Source organism: Perognathus longimembris, chromosome 12, assembly GCF_023159225.1.
Source record: "Perognathus longimembris pacificus isolate PPM17 chromosome 12, ASM2315922v1, whole genome shotgun sequence".
Classification (NCBI taxonomy): Eukaryota; Metazoa; Chordata; class Mammalia; order Rodentia; family Heteromyidae; genus Perognathus; species Perognathus longimembris.
This window is the reverse complement of record NC_063172.1, coordinates 43,379,787-43,405,321: the sequence shown is the minus strand read 5'-3', so window position 1 is coordinate 43,405,321 and position 25,535 is coordinate 43,379,787. Positions and strand designations below refer to the sequence as shown.

Below are 25,535 nucleotides of genomic sequence, written 5' to 3'. Positions count from 1 at the left end.
CTGGGTTCAATTCCCCAGCACCACATATATAGAAAACAACCAGAAGTGGCACTGTGGCTCAAGTGGTAGAGTGCTATTCTTGAGCAAAAAGAAGCCAGGGACAGTGCTCAGGCCCTGAGTCCAAGCCCCAGGACTGGCAAAAAAAAAAAAAAAAAGTCATGAACAGAAGCTATAGAGGATCTATTCTGTTCTGTCCTGTTCTAGCTGCTTGCTACTCTCCACAATTTTTAGACTTTCATACATAACCACTAAAAACTAATTAATGTACATAGAATGTACATTAATAGATATGTAGAGTATAGTATCCAGACCAAACTCTTCCTCACTTTTGCAGTGATTCTAACACCGAAGTGGTCCAGGAAAACACTGAGTGGTTGGTGGGGCCCTGTCCAATGCCCAATGTAATGCAGATCATTTCCTGTGCTTGCACTTCAATTTCTTTACACCGGAAGCTGACTATGCTGATAGGAAGGGTCTTGGCCACATTTAGTTTCAGCATTTGATTAGAAGTAGTGCTGATCTAACTTGTGCGATTCACCTTTCTCCTACTATTTGCCTGGTTTACATCAGAGCAAAAAGAGGTAGTATGCCCCACAGTACAAGGCACTCCTTTTTAAGGAGGAAACCCTCCACAAATCTAGAGTCAAACAACTTCCATAAACACTCTTGAGAATTTGATAAAGAATTTGATAAAGCAACTGTCTTACCGACTGTGGATTTACTGTCATTAAAACAGTAAGGAGCTACCCTTAGGATCATAAATTTCAATGTGCTAATAAAGGCTTCAAAGAGCACAGCCCAATATCACAAAGCAGAGGAAAAAAACAAAAACAAAACAAATGAAAACAAAAGCAGAGGAGAAACACACAAAATTATAGACATCTGGAGCAATTTTGTTCAGCCATGTGGATGTCTCATACGTTCATTAGAGTGTCCATATTAAAATACCTTAATGTGGCTAAGTCTAGTCAGGTATGCTATTAGTTACCATGTTCATTATGCTCAGGGACCCATGCTTCATTCTGACCATTCTTTAAAAAATTGTCAAAGTAAAATGGTTAAGCCCATAACCTCTGATATACATGCACAACTTCCTGACATTTTCAATTTCTAATAAACTTAATAACAAAAATAATATGTTATTTTTCTATCCTGCTGTTATTTGTATTGTTCAAGAATAGATCACATAGCTATCTTGGATTCTTTTTTAAAGATAGCTGGAATCACACATAGGGTTTTGCTCATGCTAGGTAAGTGCTCTACTACTGAACTACACCCCCAGGCTACTACCTTGGATTCTTACAAGCAAATGCTGCTCAGGAAGCATGCATGAATAAACTTGAGTCTCCTGATTTGGCAGAGATCTGCATTTCTACCAACACAATCCAGGGCCATACTGATAGCAGTGTTTCACTCAATTCACTGAGTAATGACTTGAATACTCTTCTCTGATGTTTTCTCAGCAACTGTTCAAGTGAATCTTGTATGTAGTTTCCAGTAGCAATTATTCATTTCCTAATATCCTAATTTATATTTTATCTTAGAGGATAAGAGCTAACAGGTATTGCAGACTTACTACTTAGCTTTTAAAATAGAGATTCACACACATGCACAGAAACATACACAAGCACATACAAGTTTTGACTGTTCTATTTAAAGATACTGCTACCAATTCACTTCAAAATGAAAAAGGACATTTTGAAGGTTTACTGGGGGATTAAATATATTATGTGAAGTCAAGCATTATTCCTCTATGGCAAGCTAGATAAAATCTAAATATGCATTGAATTTTAGCCTTGTCAAGACTTGCAAAGGAGATGTTTTCTAGGTGGACTGTTGCAGTGGTACTGTTTTGAGTTAGTAACTTTTTCTTTAGCATGAACTAACCATCTCCAGAACAAACTTAATCACATATATACTCAGTTCAACTTTACTGGAGAAAGAACAATTGGTCAATAACCTTTCAGAACTTCAGACTTGTACAGATTCCCAAAGACATCCAGGTCAGTGTGACTGCAGAATACAAGAATGGCATGCAGAAATAAGAAAGGAGGCAAAAGAATGAAAGAAAGAGAGGAGGACATATTTCTACACAAATAAATCCCATGTCAACTGAAATTTAAAACATACTATCATCTATGATCACTCCAAAGGAAGCAAAAACTTAGCTACAAATCTAACAAAAACATGTACCGGACTTGTATCTTAACAATTACATAACAAAGACCTAGAAAGAAATCAAAGATCTTTATTGAAATGAACTCCAAGTAATGAAAACAAGAGAAACTTTTGTTATTTTGTTTTTTCCTTTGTTGCTGTTTTTGTTTCCTTTACCTTTTTCTTATATGTAAGCTTATCTGTTTGGGGGAAGGGGGAGCAAAGAAATTGATGAACAAATACAGCAATGATACCACTAGACAGGTTGAAAATGAAGTATACAACTTTCAGGGGGAGGTTTGGGAAGGAAAAACTGGGAGCAAATGAGGCAAGAGGTGACACTATCCAAAAAGAAACATGCTCATTACCTGTTTTATGTAACTCTAACCCCTCTGTTCATCACCTTTACAGTAACAATAAAATACAAACATATGAATATAGAATGTTAAAAAAATCAAAGACCTAAATAAATGAACTGATATATATATTGAAGTAATGTATCTAAAGACAACACAGTATAAAGAAGTTAATTCTCCCCAAACAGATCCATAGATTTAATACAATGTCCACCAAAAGCCCAGCTAGTTTTTTGTAGACACTGATGTGCGTATTCCAAAGTGTATATGGAAAAGCACCAGCTCTAAAATAAATGGAACACTTTTCATAAAAAAAGGATAAAGATGACTCACTCTAATCTATATTAAGCTTGTTATATAGCTGTCCTTCTCAAGACAGTGTAAAGTGGACACTCAGTTCAATATTCAAGAACCCATAACCTAAAAAAGATCCACAAAAACATATCCAACTGTTAAAAGTGGAAAGACAAGTCAATGGATGATAGTTCTTTAATAAATGGCTCTAAAGCATTAGCCATCCATTTACAGACAAAATATAAACCTCTATCTAAACACACACATTCTACAGAACTAACTTAAAATTGTACTCATTGCTGGTATAAAGAACATATAGCTATCATGGAAATGACTACAGCAGTTTCTTATAAAACTAATCCTATACTTGTATGGGTGAACTCAACTATTATATTCTTTGGGCATTTATCCAAGACAAATGGAAACTGATGTTAACACAAAAATGTATATAGAAATGTTCATCACAGGTTTATTTATAACAATTAAAACAATTCAATTAGTCCTTCCATGGATGCATGCAGTAAGTCTCATGTAACCAGCACCAGTTGCTCATATTTGTAATCCTAGCTACTCAAGAGGTTGAGAGTTGATCAAAGCCACACTGGGCAGAGAAAACACGAGAGTCTTAATTAACCAGCAAAAAGCCAGAAGTAAAAGTGTGGTTCAAGTGGAAGAGTGCTAGCTGTGAGAAAAGTGTAAGGCCCAGAGTGCAAGCCCCAGTACCAGCACACACACAAAAAAGAAAGGAACAAACAAACTGTAGTATACCAACATCATGGAATACTACTCAGAGAAAGAAAAAGAGGAAGGAAGGAAAGAAGGAAGGAAGGAAGGAAGGAAGGAAGGAAGGAAGGAAGGAAGGAGAAAAGAGAGAAGGAAAGAAAGAAGGGAGGGAGGGAAGGAGGGAGGGAAGGAAGGAAGGAAGGAAGGAGGAAGGAAGGAAGGAAGGAAGGAAGGAAGGAAGGAAGGAAGGAAGGAAGGAAGGAAGGAAGGAAGGAAAAAAATGAACATCTGGTGCATGAAACATACTTGGAATGTTCTCAAAATAATTATGCTCTATGGGAAAAAATCATTATATTAAGAAGCTATACATGAAACTGAAGACCATCAAGGAAAAGGAACCACTCAGAAAGATACATATTGGAGATTTTCCCTCATATGCAGAATCTAGATTTTTTTTTAAGAGACATGAAAATCAAAGGTGTACTATTAGAGAAGAACCAGGGAACAGTGGGAGGAAGAGAGAAAAAGTTAAGAAAGAGACATGGGGTTAAGTATGATCAAAGTCCATCATATACATATATGAAAATAATACAAAAATATTCTAAAACCAGCATTTTATATAACTAATATACGTTAATAAAATTATTTTTAAGCTGCGTGTGGTACTTTATGCCTGTAATCTCAGCTAGTTGGGAGGTGGAGGTAGGAGGGTTGAGAGTTCAAGAATTCAGTGCTAGCTCACTCAAAGTTAGAGTGACACTATCTCAAAATCAAAATGCAAACAAAAGGGCCAGAGATACATCCTTGGTACTGCAAAAAGTATTTTTTTTTTGTAGTTCAGTATTGATTACATAGCTTACGTATTTACAGTAACTTAAGTTGGGCTTTAAGAGGTAAATGAAAAGGAAAAGTTCTCTAGGAAAATCAGGATTAAAAATATAATCAGAGGGGCTGGGGATATAGCCTAGTGGCAAGAGTGCCTGCCTCGGATACACGAGGCCCTAGGTTCGATTCCCCAGCACCACATATACAGAAAACGGCCAGAAGTGGCGCTGTGGCTCAAGTGGCAGAGTGCTAGCCTTGAGCGGGAAGAAGCCAGGGACAGTGCTCAGGCCCTGAGTCCAAGGCCCAGGACTGGCCCAAAAAAAAAATATATATATATATATATAATCAGAATTAAATACATATTCAGTTTTCTTCAATTGTTAAATCTTCAAAAAAGAGGGGAACTATATTTATTTCACATATAACTCCAAGTAGAAAAGCTGCGAATTTAAAAAAATCTACAAGGTTTTTTTTTCCTTTCTCTTTTTTTGTTTTGCCAGTCCTGGGGCTTGAATTCAGGGCCTGGACACTGTCCCTGAGAATCTTTTGCTCAAGGTTAGCACTTTACCACTTGAGCCACAGTACCTCTTCCAGCTTTTTCTGTTTATGTGGTACTGAGGAATTGAACCCAGGGCTTCATGAATACTAGGCAAGCACTCTACCAGTAAGCCACATTCCCAGCCCACGTATTTTTTTTTTAATTGTACATATATCTGTGACACATTTCTAAAATCCCCAAATTAGGGGAGTCTAAGGTGAGAAAATCTCAAGTTTGAGGTCTGCCTGTGCTACACAGTAAGACTGTGGCTCCAAACAAATAATAAAAAGTTACACTATATTATTCTACTTACATTATCATAATGGTAAAATTATAGAAATAGAGAACACATTAGGGACAGCTAGGGTTTCAAGACCTTGGGTTGAGACAGAGGTAGCTGTGGATATTAAAAGGCAACTTGAAGGACCCAGTGATGGAACTATTCTGTATCTACATGGTGGTGGTGATCATATAATCCTATACATGTGATCACATTACACACACACTGTTTCAAATTAAACTGGTGAAATCTGAGTAAGTCAGATTATCATCAGTGTGAATTTCAGGCTGTGACACTGTATGACAGTCATGTAAAATATTCCTATTGGAGGAAACTGAATGAGGACTATCCAGGAATCTCTGAATTATTTCTTAAAGTTGCAGGTGAGTTAATTATCCTTTGAGGTGATTTTTAAAGGCTAAGAGATCTAGTATAATTTCCTTTATCTTACAAGTGGATAAATACACAATAGTAGATAAATTTGTTTGATCAGTCTATTAAGAATGAGATCAAAGTAAGACTCAAGCCTCTGAATTTTCCACCATACCATAATTCTTAAACAAATAATATAACAATAATATAATAATATAACATTCACTACTGTTTCATTCCTACTGAAGGGTTAATAAAATAAAAATACTTTCAAGCAGCTAAAAGTCTAGATAAGGATACATGACTAGTAATGAGGGAATAAGTAAGTACTACATTAACCCACTATATGGCCTATATTAAATTTAATAGACATAAATTTAATAGAAACTTGTATTGGTCATGTTACTGTACTGTAATGTCTGAAAAAAATCAAGTAACCTCATTTCCATGGAATAATCCATAAGAAGGTGCTCCTTAACCAGCAGTTCAGACTATGGCTGAATGCAGTCTCTATGTTGAAGGCAGAAGGCTGATCAACAACAAAGATGCTATAGCTTGGGATGCTAGCTTGAATGACCCCAAAAGGCTCATGTTAACAGCTTCAATCCCAGCTTCATGCTGGTGGGAGATAGTAAAATCTTTGGGAGGTAGTGTCTAGTGGAAAGTCTTCTAGTCACTAGGGTTGTGCCAATGAAGAAGACAGGGAGGCACCACCCCCTTCCTCTTCCACTTAAAAAAAAAAAAAATTCTGGCCTTGCGGTGAATTGTTTTGCTCCTCTATATGCTCCTTCCATGATGTAGTGCTTTACCACAGGCCCAAAAGCAAGAAGAACAACCAACCATGAACTAAAACCAAAGCTGTGATCCAAAATAAATAATTTCCCCTCATAGGCCAATAACTCAGGTATTTATTACAGGGATGCAAAGATGACACATAAGTGGTTCCCAGATACTGACAAGCTACTTACTTCCCCCACCTTCCCTGCGCTCAGCAACACAAAGTATCCCTAAAAATGAAGGTCCTTTTCTTCATAGAAATAAACTACAGAAAACCAGTCTAGTCCATCTAAAGGTGGAATGTATTTCCTTCAGACTCTAGAGTGAAACTTACTAGCATTGTAATCTATGGCCCAAAGAATCTCAGCTTGATAGTATAAACTTGGCTACCAATACTATAAAGATACCAGAAAGCCACATTCTACCATGGGCTAACGTAGTCTGTACCACAGTGAAATCCAGTGATAAAAACATCATTTGGAATCCAGCAAGGATGGTGAATTTTGAGGCTCTGCTCATCTGTCTCTGAAGATGGTAGATTTTTGAGGTCTCAGGAGGAAGATTAAAACTTTTATGACTAGAGTTTTTTTTTAACATTTGGAAGTAGCTTTTTACATTTATGTAGCTTGAATATTCACTGAACTGCTTCTATCAGAATTTTCTGTTGCTCTCATTAAAAAAAACTACTTTTATTGTATTTTGTGCGTAACACTAGATTCCACTGTTGGTTTTGCTGTGCTTTTTATCAGTTTTTCCTGAAACATTTTACTGACCTTCTAAATAATGATACTTTTTTTTGAGGATTTCACAAAAATTTATTGTAACATTACTGGTGTGCATTTTTATTTATATTTGATTTCCCTGTATGTACCAAAGGGAAGTTCACCAGAAGCTTTATTGTCTGCTGATATAGAATATGTCGAATATAGAAACATAACTGGTTATTTCTCTCTCTCTCTCTCTTTCACAATATGTAGATTATCCTCATCTTTCCATAGCTTCTTGTTTCTTTATATGTGCTCTACTTTAAAATAATTTATAATACATCCATGGGATAAAAGTACTTAATTCCTGTCCATAAATAAAACTTTCCTGTGACACTGAAATATATCTTACATGGTACATGATATTGGCATACCATGTTATTATTAAAGGCAGCAAGGCTGAAGTGGATCTAGCATCACTGCCTGCTTCCACTTCCTCCAACACCATCATGCCCCTTCCTGGCCTTTGGTCTCCACTCTGCCTGATATTTGTTTTGCTTTGCTTTTTGTATAAATTGCCATTCAGCTCATTCTCTATGACCTCTTTTCAGATTTAACTTAATACTAACACAGTTTTCATGGACTCTTCTATGTAGTTAATTTTTCCTTTTCTGTGTTCATTGACACTTTTGAGCTGGTTACTTCAGAATTCAAAAAGCTGGGCCACAAATGTCTGCATCTGAGTTTGTTTCTTGTATGTTATCAGAATGCCTAAGATAGAGACCATGGGACAGTGCCTGACAAAGCGCAAGTTACAAGCTGAGCAGGCATGATTCCTGACCAACCCCAGCCTGAGCTATACTATTTTTAGAAAACTAAGGCAAGTCTATTCCTGTGGTCTGAGCAAAAGGCATAAGTCAACAACAAAGTTTAGAACATATTTTCCCTCCCAACTCACCAGGGAGTACATCTTTCGCCCTGAAAGAGCAAAACCTAAAGTTGGGCGCTGATGATTTATGCCTGTAATCCCAGCTACTTATTAGTCTGAGATCTAAGATTCTTTTATCAAAGCCAGTCTGGGCAGGAAACTCTGTGAGACTCTTATCCCCAATTAACCTCCAAAAAGCCTGAGCTGGAAGTGAAGCTGTGGCTTGAATGGTAGAACACTAGTCTTGAACCCAAAAGTGAAGGGACAGCACCCAGGCCCTGAGTTCAGGCCCCAAAACTGGTACAAAAAAATAAGAGCAAGGCCTCATTTATGATCCCATATGTTAGTAGCCACATAAGCAATAGAGCTTAGTTTTCTGGTAGATGAATCAAGAGGGCAAGTCTACTGAAAGAGTGACAGTAAGAGAAAGAAGCCAATGCCCTCAGCCAGGAGGAATCCCTTAAAATGCACTCTAGGTTAAATATCCAGTGTTCTTTTGACACTCTGCCTAGAATACCATCTCTTGGACCGTTAAGACCTATGCCTGCTAAGCAAAGGCAGTAAGGCAAAAGTTGGCCTGTCCAGACAAAAAGCCTAAGTCCATTATTAGGAATGAACAGAATTATTTGGTAGTGTACATCCATAATGGCAATCTTGTAGTAAAAATAAATATGCAGTAATCTTATCTACATGAGTACATAGGTACCACATCAATTTTAAATAAATGGGGCTTCTCCAGCATAACTCTCATCCCAAAACCAGATAAGAACTCATCAAAAAAAGAGAACTACAGATACATCTCTTTGATGAACATTGATGCAAAAGTTCTCAATAAAATTTTGGCTTACCGACTTCAACAACTAATATAAAAAAATCATACACTATGATCAAATAGGATTTATTCCAGAGATGCAAAACTGGTTCAATATATGCAAGTCAACTAATGTAATTCATCACATCAATAGGAGCAAGGACAAGAACAACATGATCAGCTCAATAGATGCAGAAAAAGTATTATACAAGCTCCAAAACCCTTTTTATGATGAAAGCTCTAGAGAAACTAGGAATCCATGGATCATTCTTCAATATAATAAAGATATGACAAACTCACAGCCAGCATTATACTGAATGGTGAAAAGTTAAAACCATTCCCTCTAAAATCAAGAATGAGACAAGGATGTCCACTATCTCCACTCCTCTTCAATATAGTATTAGAATTCCTAGCTAGAGCAATAAGGCAAGAGACAAAGGGATCCGAATAGGAAAGAAGAAGTAAAAGGATCCCTCTTTGCAGATGACATGATCCTGTATCTAAAGAACCTCATAGATTCCTCTCCCAAGTTACAAGGGCTGGCCTGAAACTTTGGCAAAGTAGCAGGGTATAAAATTAACCCACAAAAATCAATTGCTTTTTGTATGCCAACAATGAGAAGAAGCTGAAATCAGGAAAGCAATTCTTTTTGTAATAGCCTCAAGGAAAAACAAAAACAAAAATCCTAGAAACCAACTTAACCAAAGATGTTAAAGACCTCTATGATGAAAACTTTAAACCTGAAAAAGGAAATTAGAGCAGATTTAAGGAAGTGAACCCCTCTCATTCTCCTCGATGGGGAGGATTAACACCATGAAAATGAAAATACCAAAGTTATCTACAAATTCAAAGCAATACCCATCAAAATCCCAACAACATTCTTTAAAGAAGTAGAAGAAGCAATCCAAAAATTTACATGGAATAAGAGAAGACCTCAAATAGCAAAAAACAATCCTTAACAGGAAGAACAGTGCTAGAAGAATATCAATACCAACTTCAAACTCTATTACAAAGCCATAGTAACAAAAACAGCTTGGTACTGGCACAAGAACAGGCCTGAGGACCAATGAAACAGAATCAAAGACACAGAAATGAACCCACAGTCCTATCACCTGTTATCTTTGATAAAAGAGCCAAAAATAAAGGATGGAGGAAAAAAACAGCCTCTTCAACAAATGGTACTGGCAGAATTAGTTATTCACATGCAGAAAACTGAAGTTAGATCTCTATATATCACCCTGAACCAGAATCAATTCCAAATGTATCAAAGATATCAACGTAAGACCAATTACCCCGAAAATATTACAGGAAAGGATAAGGGAAACACTAGGGCTCCTTAACACAGGTCAAAACTTCCTAAGTAAAGATCTAGAAACACAACAAATCAAAGGAAGTCTTGATAAATGGGATTGCATCAAACTGAAGAGTTTCTGCATGGCAAAGGACACAGACTGCAAGATAACTAGAAAGTCCACAGAATGAGAGAAGATCTTTCTTTACTAGCTATGCATAAGACAAGGTCCTCATATCTAAAATTACTTAGAGCTCAAAAACAAATTCTCAAATAAACAACAACCCCATTGATAAGTGGGCTAAAGACTAAAAGAGAGACTTCTCTGAAGAAGAAATAAGAATGGCCAATGACATTTGTAAGGAAATGGAAAGACTTAGAAAAAAGTATATTAAGTGAAGTAAGCCAGACCCAAAGAAACATAGGTTACATGGTTTCCTTCATTTGAAATAACTAGAATATGTCTATAAATCTACAAGTCAATCCAATTGATGGTAAAAGACAAATAATTATACTTGGACATGATTAAACAGCCCTCTATGCATTCACACACTGGGAACAAAGAAGGATATTCTTAGGAAAGGATCAAAGGGCTCAATAGATATATGCATATAACTATATAAAATTATGCTTATCAAAATGAACTCCAAGAAATGGAAACAAGTGTGATTTTTATTTTATTTCAGTTATTTCTTTTTCCTTTCGTTTATTCTCTGTCATCACTGCTCTTGATTTCTGTACCCTTTGTCTGGTATATAAGTTTATCTGATTTGGGGAAGGGAAGGGGAATCACAGAAACGGTAGGATACAAGGTGAACCAATTTAACAGTGGTACTCACTCGACTATGCTGGAAATGAAGTTTACAACTTGAGAGAAGAAGGGTTAAGAGGGGGAGAAGTGGGAGAAAATAGAGGACTAACACTTTGAAAAGAAATGTACTCATTACCTTACTTAGGTAACTTAGGGAACTGTGTGTATCAACTTTACAATCAAATTTTTTTTTAAAAAAAAGGAGGCTTCTGTGCCTTTTGACTGATAAAATGTACTAGTGGTTTCTTTGCCTCTCTACTGAGCATAATAAATTCTTCTGCATAGTACAATATTCCAGAAGTGTTACTAAACTCTAACTTCGTGATATGCCCTTAGAAGTCCCATGCAACCACATTAATTGGCCCCAAAATTTGGTAATTTCTTATTTTGCATGCATGGCTGTACAATTTAGATATATGTATTCCAATTCTTCCTTTACCATCAGTTTTATGTTTGCTGTTCTTAGAACACTGCTTATTAGTAGAAAGCTATTACACTATCCCGTTCCCCCACTCCCCTTGCCAGCCTACTAATTCCCAACTTTAAATCTGTAGTGGGCCAAGAAAATGTAAACACATATTCTGGGACTGAGTTCTCAGTATAAATGAATAGAAACACAGATTTATGTTTCTTTCCAGATTGAGAAAAAGAAACTAAGAAATAATTATTTCTATCTTTGAGTCATAGATAGAAATTTTGCCTTCTAGACTCTGCCTTCAAAGAGTTTTTTAGCATGATGTTTTGATTGCTGTAGCACTGAAGAGATGCTTTCTGATTTGAATTAAGCAAGTAGATGAGTTGTATTTTGACATCTGTTTTGGCTGTTCTAGCACTGTTTGCTTGTATTCTTTGTTTAAAGGTAGCTCACTATGAATAGCATTTGCCAAATAAGTGATTTCCCTGTAAGTAGCACTATTCTTATGGTTTGGAAGGATATACACTGAAAGAATTAGATAAGTGGAAATCCAAATGATTATTAGTATCTTCTTTTTTCTTACCAGGACTTTAAAATGTTCTACAAGTATTGCTTCTAAAATAAGAAAAAGTTACATAAACCCCAAGATTATTTTAGTAGTTCTGTGGAAAACAGGCTCCAATAAGAGAATTGTGGCAAAAAAAAAAAAAAAGAAGCAATGAGAAAATTGCTAGAGATAACTGGGTTAGAAAAAACATGGTGGAAAAACAAGTAGAACTGGGCAAATGATGAATGAAAGACAAGTGAGAATGGAGACACAAAATCATCAGTGTTTTGGTAATAACAAGATTGTTCTTTCCTTTTTTGTTCAGTTAAGCATTTATTCAATACTCTTTTCTATACAAGTTTCTATTGGGTGCTGGTGTCAAAATGATGGAGAAAACAAAAATCAATGGGCATTTTCTGAAAGAAGGGCAGAGGATGTTGATAGCCTGGGAGTCATTAGGAAAGATGTGTCACCAGATTGACAAGCATGAAGAAAAGGTTAAGGAAGAAGGCATTACCATGGAAGGTATCAACATGACATATTAAAATCTAGGAATACACAGCAGAGATATACAGAATAGGGAAAAAAAACTTAGAGGGAATTAAAAAAGAAACACATTGTCTCCTAGCACCACTGGCTCATACCTGTAATTCTGGCTACTCAAGAAGATCTAAGCATCAAGGTTGGAAGCCATCCTTGGCAGGAAAGCCCATGAGATTATTTCCAAATAACCAGCAAAAGGCCAAAGTGGTGCTGTGGATCAAATGGTAGAGCACTTGCTAGCCTTCAGCAAAAATTTTAAGAACAATGTCTTGGCCCTGAGTTCAAACCCCATTGCCAGCATATGTATTTGTGTGTGTGTGTGTGTGTGTATGTGTATGTGTGTGTGTGTGTGTCTTTGTGCGGGTATGCACACACAACAGAAACAAAACAAAATAAACAAAAAAAAAACATTAAGCCATCTTAAATTAGTCATTTTAACTTTTATGGTCATGATTGCCTGATTATTAACTTGAAGTGATGCCTGTACAAATTATCAAAAGTATAAAGGAAGGGTTCAAAACATTGTAAAATTACAAGTCATAATCAATGTTTTGCTATACTAAATACAAGGGTAAAAAGGACGAAGTATTAACTTGCCATTATATGTTTACATCAAGAAAGTAAAATTTATCTGGTAATATACTCTGTAATTTAATATAAGGTACTAGCCTGTACTAGCCCTTAAGTTTTCTCTACTTTTTCACCCTAGTGCTTCCTTTCAATGGTTCCTTGTTCTTTTGAAATACACTAGAAGAACTGAGCAGATATTACAAAGACTGTCTGAGCAAGACACTCAATGCACTGAGTTCTGTTCTGTCTGGAAATAGAACTAAACAAACTGCCTAACTTTGACACTGATACCACTGCTTGAAAAACTTTCAAATAAGGATCATAAGATATCAACATTAAAAAGGGATTCTTTAAATAGCTACAATTCTACTTCTCTTCATAGTAAACTGAAATCAGAATGTATTATTACATGAGATAAGCCACTATCTATGCTTAAGCTTAAAATTCCAGTCCCTTTGCTCAGAAAAAAAAAAAAGGAAGTCAGGAAATCAGCAAATGTGAATTGAGACTGGCTAAGCAAGTTAGTAATTATTAACCAATGCCAGGTTCCACTTTTGCAATAACAAAAACTACAGTGTGTGTCCTATATTCTCACTATCCTTGCAGTTGTCATTTCACAGTATAACTGCTTATTGCACTATTTCTTCCACAAAAATGAACATGCCAGATGGACTTTAAGAGTATATTTTTCCTCACCTAGCAAAGTGGTTCGTTCAAAGAAAAAAACTAAATGACTGTTATGCTTTGATATCCCCATATAAAAGTGATAGCAGATGTATTAATCAATTTAATCTAATATGCATTCATGTATTAATCAATTTAATCTAATATTATTTCATGTTAATTGTATCATTCAGCAGTTTTGGGCCTGAATAGTGTCTAATTTAGTTTATCATTTTTAAATAGCTTTACCTGGGTCTTGTTTTTTTTTTTAAGTTTTTATTATAAAAGTGATGTACAGAGAGGTTACAGTTTCATACGTTAGGCATTGGATACATTTCTTGTACTGTTTGTTACCTTGTCCCTCATACCCACCTCCCCCCTCCCCTTTCCCCCCCTGAGGTGTTCAGTTCACTTACACCAAACAGTTTTGCAAGTATTGCTTTTGTTGTTGTTTCTCTTATTTTACCCTTTGTCTCTCAATTTTGGTATTCCCTTTCAATTTCCTAATTCTAATACCAGTATACACGGTTTCCAATATACTCAGATAAGATTACAGAGATAGTGTAGATACAATCACAAGAAGGTGATACAAGAACATCATCAATAGTGGAGAGTACAGATAGACATGGGATGTTGAAAGTAGTTACAACTGTGATATAACAATCATTTCCATAAAATGGAGTTCATTTCACTTAGCATCATCTTATGTGATCATAATGGTATAGCTATTGGGCTCTTGTGATCCTCTGCTGTGACTTGCCTAAACCTGTGCTAATTATTCCCAATAAGGGAGACCATAGAGTCCATGTTTCTTTGGGTCTGGATCACTTCACTTAGTATAATTTTTTCCACGTCCTTCCATTTCCTTACAAATGGGGCAATGTCATTCTTTCTGATAGAGGCATAAAATTCCATTGTGTATATGTATCACATTTTCCTGATCCATTCGTCTATGGAGGGGCATCTGGGTTGGTTCCAGAATCTCGCTATGACAAATTGCGCTGCAATGAACATTGTTGTGCTGGTGGCTTTACTGTGGTTTTGTTTGTGGTTTTTTGGATAAATACCCAAAAGTGGGGCTGCTGGGTCATAGGGGAGTTCTACATTTAGCCTTCTGAGGAATCTCCATACTGCTTGCCAGAGTGGCTGAACCAGTTTACATTCCCACCAACAATGAAGTAGGGTTCCCTTTTGACCACATCCCCTCCAACAACTGTTATTGTTAGTTTTCTTGATATATGACATTCTTACTGGGGTGAGATGGAATCTCAATGTTGTTTTGATTTGCATTTCTTTTATGGCCAGTGATGTAGAGCACCTTTTCATGTGTCTCTTGGCCATTCTCATTTCCTCATCGGAGAAGTCTCTTTGTAGGTCTTTAGCCCACTTGATGAGCGGGCTATTAGTTCTTTGCAGTTTTGTTTTGGAGGAAGGTAATTTTTTTAGTTCTGCATATATTTTAGATATGAGGCCTTTGTCCGTTGAATGGCCGGTAAAGGTCTTCTCCCAGTCTGTGGGCTTTCTGTTTATCTTGCAAGCTATGTCCTTTGCCGTGCAGAAGCTCTGCAGTTTTTTTAAAAAAATTATATACCTTAAAACTTCCTCTTCTTTCTTACAGCTTTGTAAGTTAGGTTTTCATCTACATCTATAATCTATTTTGAATAATTGTATATGGTGCAAAGAAAGGGTAGGTGAGTCCTTTATTTTTGTCCGTCCGGGTGGATGGTCTTTCCACACAGAAATATGAAGTGTGAGATGAAGAAAGGGAAGAAGACCATTTAGTCACTCAAGAACTCATGGTGATGCAAGAATCTGATGCTAACATAGCTACAGGGTTATCTAAAAGGCTGGGCATGGTGGTGTACACTTGTTATCCCAGAACTCAGGTGACTTAGACAATAGCACTGTGAGTTCTAGACAAGCTTGGTCTATATAGCAAGACCCTGTTTCTTCCTATAATAAATGGACAGCAGACAGATAGATACTGTAGAGATATAAATAAAAATAGATAATAAGATGTCATTTCGATAAATTCAGGACTTCAGTTTACTTCTAGGAAGTCAAAGCTTTCTTTATAATCAGGGCAGAGTAAAGGAGGAAAACAAAAATCTATGCGATTGCTTGACCTAAGACTGAACCTCTGGGACTATCATGACTCTATCATTGAAGTATCTTATTAAATATTTGCTTTTTCTGTACTGGGTCCTTCTTTTCCCTCACAGACCTTAATGCTAATAAATTCCCCCTTTGCCCTATCCCATCTTTTCTTTCCAGAAAAACATGGATGAATCAATACTTGTTGGCACTGAAAAACGAAGTAAATCTCTTGTAAAGTGGCCCTGCGGGTGCATACGAAATAGTGATGGTGATGAGTACTAGATTTCTTTGGGGACAATAAAAAATGTTCCAGATTCTGCCACGCAGGTCTCCAAGAGAGCTGGCTGCTTGCTGTTATGGCTGTGCCTTCTCGTTCCCCCATGTCACTGCTGCCACCATGCCCGGAGGGCTCCTTCTAAGGGACATGGCCCCCAACTTCGAGGCCAATACCACCATCGGCCACATCCGTTTCCACAACTTTCTGGGAGACTCATGGGGCATTCTGTTCTCTCATCCACGAGACTTTACCCAGATGTGCACCACCGAGCTTGGCAGAGCTGCAAAGCTGGCACCAGTGTTTGCCAAGAGGAATGTTAAAATGATAGCCCTTTCTATAGACAGTGTGAAAGACCATCTTGCCTGGAGCAAGGATTTCAACACTTACAATGGTGATGAGCCCACAGAAAAGTTACTTTTTCCCATTATTGAAGATAAGAACTGGGACCTTGCCATCCAGTTAGGCATGCTGGACCCTGCAGAGAAGGATGAAAAGGGCATGCCTGTGACTGCTGGAGTGGTGTTCATTTTTGGCCCTGATAAGAAACTGAAGCTATCTATCCTGTACCCCACTACCACCGGCAGAAACTTTGATGAGATCCTCAGAGTAGTTATATCTCTCCAGCTGACAGCAGAGAAAAGAGTTTCTATTCCTTTTGATTGGAAGGATGCGGATAGTGTGATGGTCCTTCCAACCATCCCTGAAGAAGAAGCCAAAACGCTGTTCCCTAAAGGTGTCTTCACCAAAGAGCTCCCATCTGCCAAGAAATACCTCTGCTACACTCCCCAGCCCTAAGTCTGCCCAGCAGTTGCATGGAAACATCAGTGTCATCACAGCCAACGTCGTCATGCTGCTGTACTACTGGCTTATTAAATGGAAATGGCCCTAAAACTTTCTTGGGATTCTTTACTCTGTGCTTTCACCTGCATTTTATTTGTTCCTCCATCTCTGCACTCTGCTGGCTGGCTTGCTGAACTATATTGTGTATCCAAGACTCAAATCTTTTATCTGCGGGGTTTGTAAATCAGCAAAGTCATATACAGTGATGGGTGAGGAAGCTTGCTTCACTCAGTCATGGAGTGATTACCAATTTTTGTCGTCGTTCTGATCCAATAAATCTTTTCCTCCATTGCTCAGTTTGGATAAAAGTAGAATTAGAGGTTCCAGTTCTTCTGTAAATCTAAGTAAATAACTTAGGAACTAAGAGAAACTCTTATTCTTTAATACTCAATATTTTTCTAATCATGATTGGGGGAAAACTTTGATGCTGTACTTTTCTAGTAATAACTGAAACTAGAAGAGTGACTGGGAAAAGTCTTTAATTAATGGCTATAAAAATTGCCATAAATTTCTAAATGGAGAGTGTGTAGAAAAGGCTTCCTGGCAGGGAATGGTGTACATGAAGATGTGAGCAGGACAAGTGCCAATGTTCTCCATTGAATAGTACCTGATCACCTCTCTCCAGTAACAGATTGCATGTGACTGGTACAGCTTATGAAGAGAGGGGAGGTGGTCATGAATGTCACAGGACTGTTTTCACAGGGGGCTGGTATTTTCTGAATTTTGCTCTTGGGGGATCAGCAAATAAAAACCTTTGTCGAAACTGGAAAAAAATGTTCCAATATTAAAGTTGTGGAAATCGCTGCACAACTCTGGGAATGTAAAAGAGAATACTGATCTGTATACAGTAAAAAACAAAGTTATATGATGTGTGGGTTATATGACAGTAATGCTGTTGAGAGAGACAGATACAGCATGACATTTGAAGCTAGTCATCATCCCTTCTCTAATGACCTCATCTTCCCAGGTCTTCTAAAAGAATCCCATCATTTTTCAAATACAGTCTATGGCTTCTGGTGCTCTAACTCCAGCTCTGCCCTCTCAACTAAGCTCCAGCCTGCTCACATGTATAGCACATCAAACTTAATGTTAAGACAGAACTCTCCTTTCCAACCTGATTCTTTTCTCCCTGCACACACTTTCAGCTCAGTAACATACCACATAACACCACCATCTACAGAGTTTACCAACTCTTTTCTGGAATATTCCATGTTCTATGACCTGACAAAGAGCCCAGTAAATATTTGTGCAATGAAATAGCCATTCACTAAAGAGCTAACCTGAGTTTGAAACTTTTTATTAATTTTATTTCTCATGAATTTGTCACTGGTCTTAACCAAGATGTTTGAGGCATCCTAGTTTTAATGCATAAAGATAGGCATAGTTTACAAAACAATAAAACATTGAATCATGGGGCTGGGGATATAGCCTAGTGGCAAGAGTGCCTGCCTCGGATACACGAGGCCCTAGGTTCGATTCCCCAGCACCACATATACAGAAAACGGCCAGAAGCGGCGCTGTGGCTCAAGTGGCAGAGTGCTAGCCTTGAGTGGGAAGAAGCCAGGGACAGTGCTCAGGCCCTGAGTCCAAGGCCCAGGACTGGCAAAAAAAAAAACAAAAAAAAAAAACATTGAATCATTTCTATTATAGTTTTCCCAAAATAACCTTGGTGTTAGACTGAAAGAAAAATTCAAACAGTCAGGCAACTGTGGCTTACACCTGTAATACTAGCTACTTGGGAGGCTGAGATCTGATGATCATGGTTCAAGGCCAACCTGTGCAGGAAAGTCCATGAGATTCTTATCTCCAATTAACAACGAGAAAACTGGAAGTGGCACTGTAGCTCAAAGTGGTAGAGTACTAGCCCTGAGCAAAAAAGCTCAAGGATAGTCCCCAGGCCCTGAGTTCAAGCTCACTTCCAACAAAGAAAAGAAAAAAAATTTCAAGTGGCAAAAATCAATCTCAGAGTGGAAAGACCTATTTAAATAGAGATCTCTTTTAAAATAAGAATGAAGAGCAAAAGGATTACTGTCAGCCAAAGGATGGCTAAAAGTACATTTTACAGAACCTCTTTAACACCCAACAAACCCTCAAGCCAATGAGAAATTCAAAGGGAAAACCCGGTAAGCCGACCCCAGTCACCTCAGAAACTATCAAATGGCTCCTCCCCTCCTGGTAATCACTTCTTTCCTACCTAAAATGCTTTGGTGTTCAGTGTTTACACAGGCTCATGTACTCATTTTCTCTTTTATGGGGATCTTTACTACAACTAATGATGAAACAAGACCATTCCCCACCCCTCCAAACTGACACAATCCATATAAGTGGACTGTTAATTCTAAAATCTTATTGTAATAAGTTCTAAAATCCTTACTGTAATATTTTCATTATTTTTCTAATCTGTTTTGAGTTGGGAATATACACAGCTGCTACTTAAAAAATATTGCCAAAAAAACCTTGAATTTAGAAAAAAAAAATCTCTTTAAAGTTAAATTGGGATCCTAATCCAAATTTACTGAAATTAGTGGAGTTTAGTCTTCAATGAGTGTTTGTTGCTGATTTTCAAAGCATGTGGAAGCTACATGAAAACATCTGCAATGACCTATGAAAACTGTGCTTCACATTGCTTTAATGTATAATTCACTCCAAAGTAGTCTCTTCTCTCCTTAAATTTCCAATGTTGCTTAGGTACCATTCTAATTATTTTTTAAATCTGTTGGTTCCCAACTGTTTTCTTTTTCTTTTCTTTTTTTTTTGCTAGTCCTGGGCCTTGGACTCAGGGCCTGAGCACTGTCCCTGGCTTCTTTTTGCTCAAGGCTAGCACTCTGCCACTTGAGCCACAGCGCCACTTCTGGCTGTTTTCTATATATGTGGTGCTGGGGAATCAATCCCAGGTCTTCACATATACAAATCAAGCTCTCTTGCCACTAGGCCATATTCCCAGCACCCCCGCCCCCAACTGTTTTCTGAAATGTCTAACAAATATCTGTCATTTAATGTAAAATTACCACACATATATTTATTTCCACAGAAATTACTATTTTTCGGTCTTTTATAGTTTGTTTTCTTTTTTAGAGCTGAGGACCGAACTCAGGGCCTTGCTCTTCCGTTGAGCTAAATCCCCAGTCCCTACTATTTTTCTTTGAGGCTTCTTTTTTGTTGTTGTGGTGGTGGTGGTTGTTGTTGTTGACAGTCTTGGGGCTTGGACTCAGGGCCTGAGGACTGTCCCAAGCTTCGTTTGCTCAAGGCTAGCACTCCACCTCTGGAGCCACAGCACCACTTCCTGCCTTTTCTGTTGATGTGGTGCTGAGGAATTGAACCCAAGGCTTCGTGCATGCTAGGCGAGCACTCTACCACTAAGCCACATTCCCAGCCCTTTGAGGCTTATTTTCTAACCCATAAAACAAGAATCACAATATTTCCCTTCCAAGTTTACCAAAAGGGTCAAATGAGATTAGCTATGAGGATCTTCCTTTAAACTATATAATACAGCAAATGTTGGGGATATGGAAATAATGTTAAATAATAACCCATTTTAAAAAAAACCTTTGCACACATTATTCAATTCACAAGTATTTAACCCCTTTCTGTAACAATGTTGTTGACAGAAATGACATCAAGCCTAGTATCCTAGTAAATTTCATTCTTCTCATTTAAACTGTCCTGGTATTTTCAATCATTTTTTAAGATGTGAAAAGCAGATTAATACATTCTTATGCATGGGGGTTTAAACATCTTGTGATTTCCAGCTCCCTTGGCACTTTTTAATTCTGTTATGATCACACTTTTCACACCTTCGTATCTCGCCCACAAGACCCATCCTGGAGCCCAATTTGTACAGAAAGATAGTGTTCTCTACTAGTCTCAACTTCACACATGAGAATGGTGTTCACAGCTATAGAAAGTGAAAATTTACAACATAAAATATTCTTTTGAGAAACTTGATATTGAATCAGCTACCAGCTTTATGAAGAAAAATATTTCAAAACTTGTATGACCCACTAACTACACAGTTAGCCCTTGTCTGTGGTGTAAACTTCACTTCATAAGGTCTGACCTTGTGGCTGTAGCTGTGTCCTGAATTCGAGTGAACTGCCTCAGCAGACATTCCAGGTATTTTCCACCATATAGAGTGACATTTATTTCTTTAATAATACAATTATTGATGTTGATTTCAAGCTATGAGACAAGCCTTTCCTTAATTACTAAGAAAAGGAATTAAAGTCTTTCCCAAAGGGAAGCTGCTCTGGGGAAAAAAGAACCCTCTGTGGTCCAATAAAAATGTAAATGACATGTTATATTCTACTGCTAATAGACAGATGCATGAGTTATCTATTATGCTTCTAATTTTCTCTGTTTGAAATATCTTGTGACTTTTTAAAAAAATCTGAGTTTGATTTTGTGAGGTTATTTTCTGAGACAGGTCTTACTATGTAGCACAAACTGGTCTTAAACTTACAATCCTCCTGCCTCAGCCTCCAAGTGCTGGGTTACAGCCATGAGTTACCCAGACCCTGCTATATCTCTATTTTTATCTCTATTTTGACTAGATTTTTCCAAAGTTGATTAGCCATAGAAGCCCTACAAAAATTTATTTACACTTTGGGCTTCAATTCCTCCTTTACTCAAAGAACCAAAAATGATTCCTTTGTCAAACAAAAATCCAAGCAAAGGACAAATCCATGCCCCTGAGATACTCAGCCGCATTCATGTTAGAGGTAAAACATGATATCACTTTGCTTCCATAGCATCTTGCAGCAACAACTAACTTTCTTTTCCTACCCTCTGGACAATATCCAGGCTTTCCCCTATGTAAGATCTATACATCCGTACAGACTGATGAGCACCAAAGAAAGAATGGCTCTGTCCTCGATGCACAAGTAGGTAAATGACTCACAGATCTCAGCTCAGGCTGAAAGGGAAGATTAAAGTTGACCACACATTCCAAACACCACAGAGTTCAGAAGAACAGTGTCACTTTCCAGAAGCATCTCTCTGGAATACCTTGGGAGCATGGAACCAAGAATAGGATTTGGTATCCTTAAACAAAACTTTAAAAATTAATAATCCTTTACAAAACCATAAAGGAAATAAACATATCCACATCTAATTTGGGAAGGTCACTGAGCAATATTTAGTGACAATCACCAATAATGGAAAAATTTATCTCAATGATTCAAATGACAACAATAGAAACACTAAGAAACTTCATGAAGTCCCAAACCAGCAGATGGAGATGTCCAAATCTGAATCCAGAGTCCATGCTATATTACTTCCTGATTTACAGACAGGAAGCAGCAGCGAGTATGGTGAAGTGGAAGGATCTCCTAGCTTCCACTCAAGCCTGTTCTCTAGCATCTTACTAAATAAAAAGGCCATGGTAGAGGTCATAGTAATGAACTAGAATTCCTCACTGAAGAAAGTCCTTTTGTTTTTGAGAAAAGGAACAGGTATTGGGAATTGAACTCAGAGCCTCATGTTTGGTAGACAAGCATTCTGCCACTTGAGCCATGATCCTGGTCCTTTTACTTTGTTTCTTGTGATTTTGCCAAGGCAGACCTTGGACCCAATCGCCTTATCTCTGCTTTATGAATAACTTGGATTACAGATGTTTGCCATCATGCCTAAGTTTTTACCAGAGCTGGAAATGTGCCTCAAAGAGAAAGTCTAATGGAAGCCATGCATTGACCTAAACATTAGATTGCACTAGGCAACAAAAAGATCCCCCTTGACTGTGGCAAACATTTTATCCACTCACAGTGATGATACTGTTCGTACAGACGAGAAGTTCTGATGTTGCAACTGAAATCCTTTTCAAGTATGAGAATACATTAACCTCACTGAGAGGAACTTGCTAAGAAATCAAGTCCCCGTACTCAAACAATCAGTCATGCACATGGCTGAGGTTCTCTGTGATTCCTTCTCACTAAGTAAGGGATAAAGCAGATTCAGAGTGGAACTTGACTTCTTGAGGTGTCTTCTTTGTTTATTTTATTGTTGTTAATGTTTGGGTTATATACTTCCTGCAACCATAGAGAAATGTTATGAAAGAGAAGAGACTATCATGGCTGATTATTACTAATGTCCTCTAGGCAAATTGTTTGCTTCAAAATGTAGTGGTTAATGGTGTGAAGCTCTTTTCCAAATTGTTGCCATTCTCCACATTATGCATGGGTCTTCGAAACCTAACAGGGAGGATACAGAGGATACAGAGGATACAGAGTACCACCTGCCCTACCACAGTCACGGGTATGGAAGCCTCTACCTGAAGTGCTTTGTGGCGAACAAGCATTCCAAAAGTAGAAGTGAAGAAGCAGTGAGAGGTACAGTACTTTAGAAAAGTACCATTTTTCTATCCCAAACTACAAAGAAGTGAACTGCAGATCATTCCTGGCACAAAGAACTAAGTCAGAAAGGGTAACAACCTGTGGTTGACAGACCTGGGCCCAGATAACACTCCTGGCCTCTGATAACAAGCTAGCAGTCCTTGCTGGACAAGGCAGCTTTGCTTGCCGAGTTGCAGTGCACTGGGCAGTCAAGAAAGGGTATTAAATTACTAGACAATCTCTGCCTTCCAATTCTGCCAGTCCCCAAGTCAGTAAATGACAACTTTGTCTGGTATCTTAAGCATAAGCCTTTTGCATGAGCCAAAACAGACCATTTGCAAGACACATAATTGTTAGCAAATTGGAATGCAGTGTTTGCCACTCAATCCCTGCCAACAGCTCCTTAAAGTCATCTGATATTTAAGAGATAATCTAATAGATATGTTAACCATTCCTAAGACCTGGCATATAAGAAACATTTCATGTGACTAATATTTATTAAGTGCTCACAGTTGGAACTCTGACATACATTAGCTCATTTAAAAGCCTTTCTTTCCTAGTTTTTCAATACATGGAGTCTTGATTAAAAAAAAAACTTTTTGGCAATCTTTTGTGTTCAGATTTTTCCTGTTTATTATGTCAGCAAATTATCAATCTCTCCAGATTCTTGAGTTCTGTTCCCTTGAATTTTCTCTTCCATGGGATGGAAGAGAAGTCCTGGGCCTTGTTATTGTAGCCCCCTGCTAGTCTGACATCACTGAGTAGAAACAAATTACTTCTCTGCTTGACAGTGTCTTTTTAATTTCTTCTTTTTTTTAAAAAGTTAAACTCTAGTTGAAGATATTGTTTACCATGCTATTTAGAATTCCTTATGCAAGGGTCCAGAAGTATGTGGGGAGAAAGGTTTGCCACTGTGTGTGCAGGGAGAATGTATGCACAGAGAAATCTTACCAAGGCAGATAGTTATATAAGCTTCTTTGGGTCAGAAATTGAAAATAATGTAATACCATGTTTCTCTTATTTCATTTAACTCCAAAATGAATGTCCACTCTATAGTAATCAAGCAATACTGGATGAGTTCTAAATACTGTCTGACAACTCTATTTCATCTCTCTGGTACATTTGCTTTCCTATCCTCCTACACAGCAGTTGATATCACCAATTCTTATTAAAATCTCCCTTACCCCAGATCTCATTCCTCCAGATAGAGGAAACAGAAGCCACCAACCAAGTTATCTCACCATCATCTAAGACAGAAAATAGGCCCACATCTGGATGCATTTTCTCCACCTTCTCTCCAATTCAAGGAGAGAAAGGTCCAAAGGTCAACACTCCACTTGGGTTCCAGAACTCTCCTTTATGGCTTTCCAGGGACTCTCATCCTGTACTCACTCTTCATTCTACATCTCTCTCCCTCTCAAAAGTAATACCTAATGGTCCTCACCTTTAGGTATACAGACCCTATACAATCCCTCCCCTGTAGTGTGAGTAGAAACTGTGATGCATTCTAATCAACAGAATATGGCAAACACTACAAGGTCTACTATAATTACACCAAACTATGGAAAAGTCTTTTTTGTTATTGTTTTTGATGGTTGTGGGGCTTGAACCCAGGGCCTGGGCACTGTCCCTGAGCTCTTTTGTTCAAAGCTAATACTCTACCACTTTGAGCAACAGCTCCACTTCTGATTTTCTTAAGTGGTTACTTGGAGATAAGAGTTTCACAGGGACTTTTCTACCCAGGCTGGCTTCCAATGGCAATCTTCAGATCTCAGCCTCCTGGGTAGCTGGGATTACAGGTGTGAGCCACCAGCATCCAGCAAAAAACTCTATCTTGCTATCGGAGAGGCACTATGATTCTGATTGCTGGCTTGATGAAGTAAGAGTTCATACTGAGGAAATCCATAAGATGAATAATTATATGAACTGAGGGGTAGGTGAGGGAGAGTGGTTCCAGGAGCTAATGGTAGCCTTCAGGTAACAACTGGCAAAAAGTTGAGGCTTTCACTCCTATAGGTACAGGGGAATGAATTCTGCCCACAACCTGAATAAACATAGAAGCGAATTCTTCCCTCGTCAAGTGTGCAGGTGAGAATGCAACCTGGTAAAGCTGAGACCAGACTCCTGGAAACTGTGAGAATTGTAAAAGGCAAAAGGTTTATGGCAAGTGGTTAACAGAACACTCTATGAGAGCCTACTGAATTCAGCCTTAGGAAAACAACAACAACAACAACAGACCACAGACCATCTAGCCAATCCTCCTTTCTCTATGTTCTAGCAAAACTTGTCAAAAGAGTTTTCATATGTGCTTCTACATCCTTACCTTGCACTGGCTGCTCAGCCTCTCTCCAGTCACATCACAAACTTCTTTTGTCAAGGATAACATTAAG

At 37.8% G+C, this 25,535-nt stretch overlaps 2 protein-coding genes across 2 annotated transcripts in view; one reads left to right on the top strand and one right to left on the bottom strand.

The window, feature by feature from the left end:
* Nucleotides 1-25,535, bottom strand: part of Znf704 (zinc finger protein 704) — a 192,674-nt gene that overhangs the window by 162,509 nt on the left and 4,630 nt on the right. The gene's annotated exons all lie outside the window — the stretch shown is intronic.
* On the top strand, nt 16,100-16,787 carry LOC125360843 (peroxiredoxin-6-like). Its single transcript, XM_048358984.1, has one exon. It carries the CDS (start codon nt 16,100-16,102, stop codon nt 16,772-16,774), a length of 675 nt encoding a protein of 224 aa, XP_048214941.1. The 3' UTR covers nt 16,775-16,787.

Excerpts from the sequence above, each read along its gene's own strand:
- LOC125360843 (XM_048358984.1), top strand. The coding sequence starts at position 16,100 with ATGCCCGGAGGGCTCCTTCTAAGGGACATGGCCCCCAACTTCGAGGCC.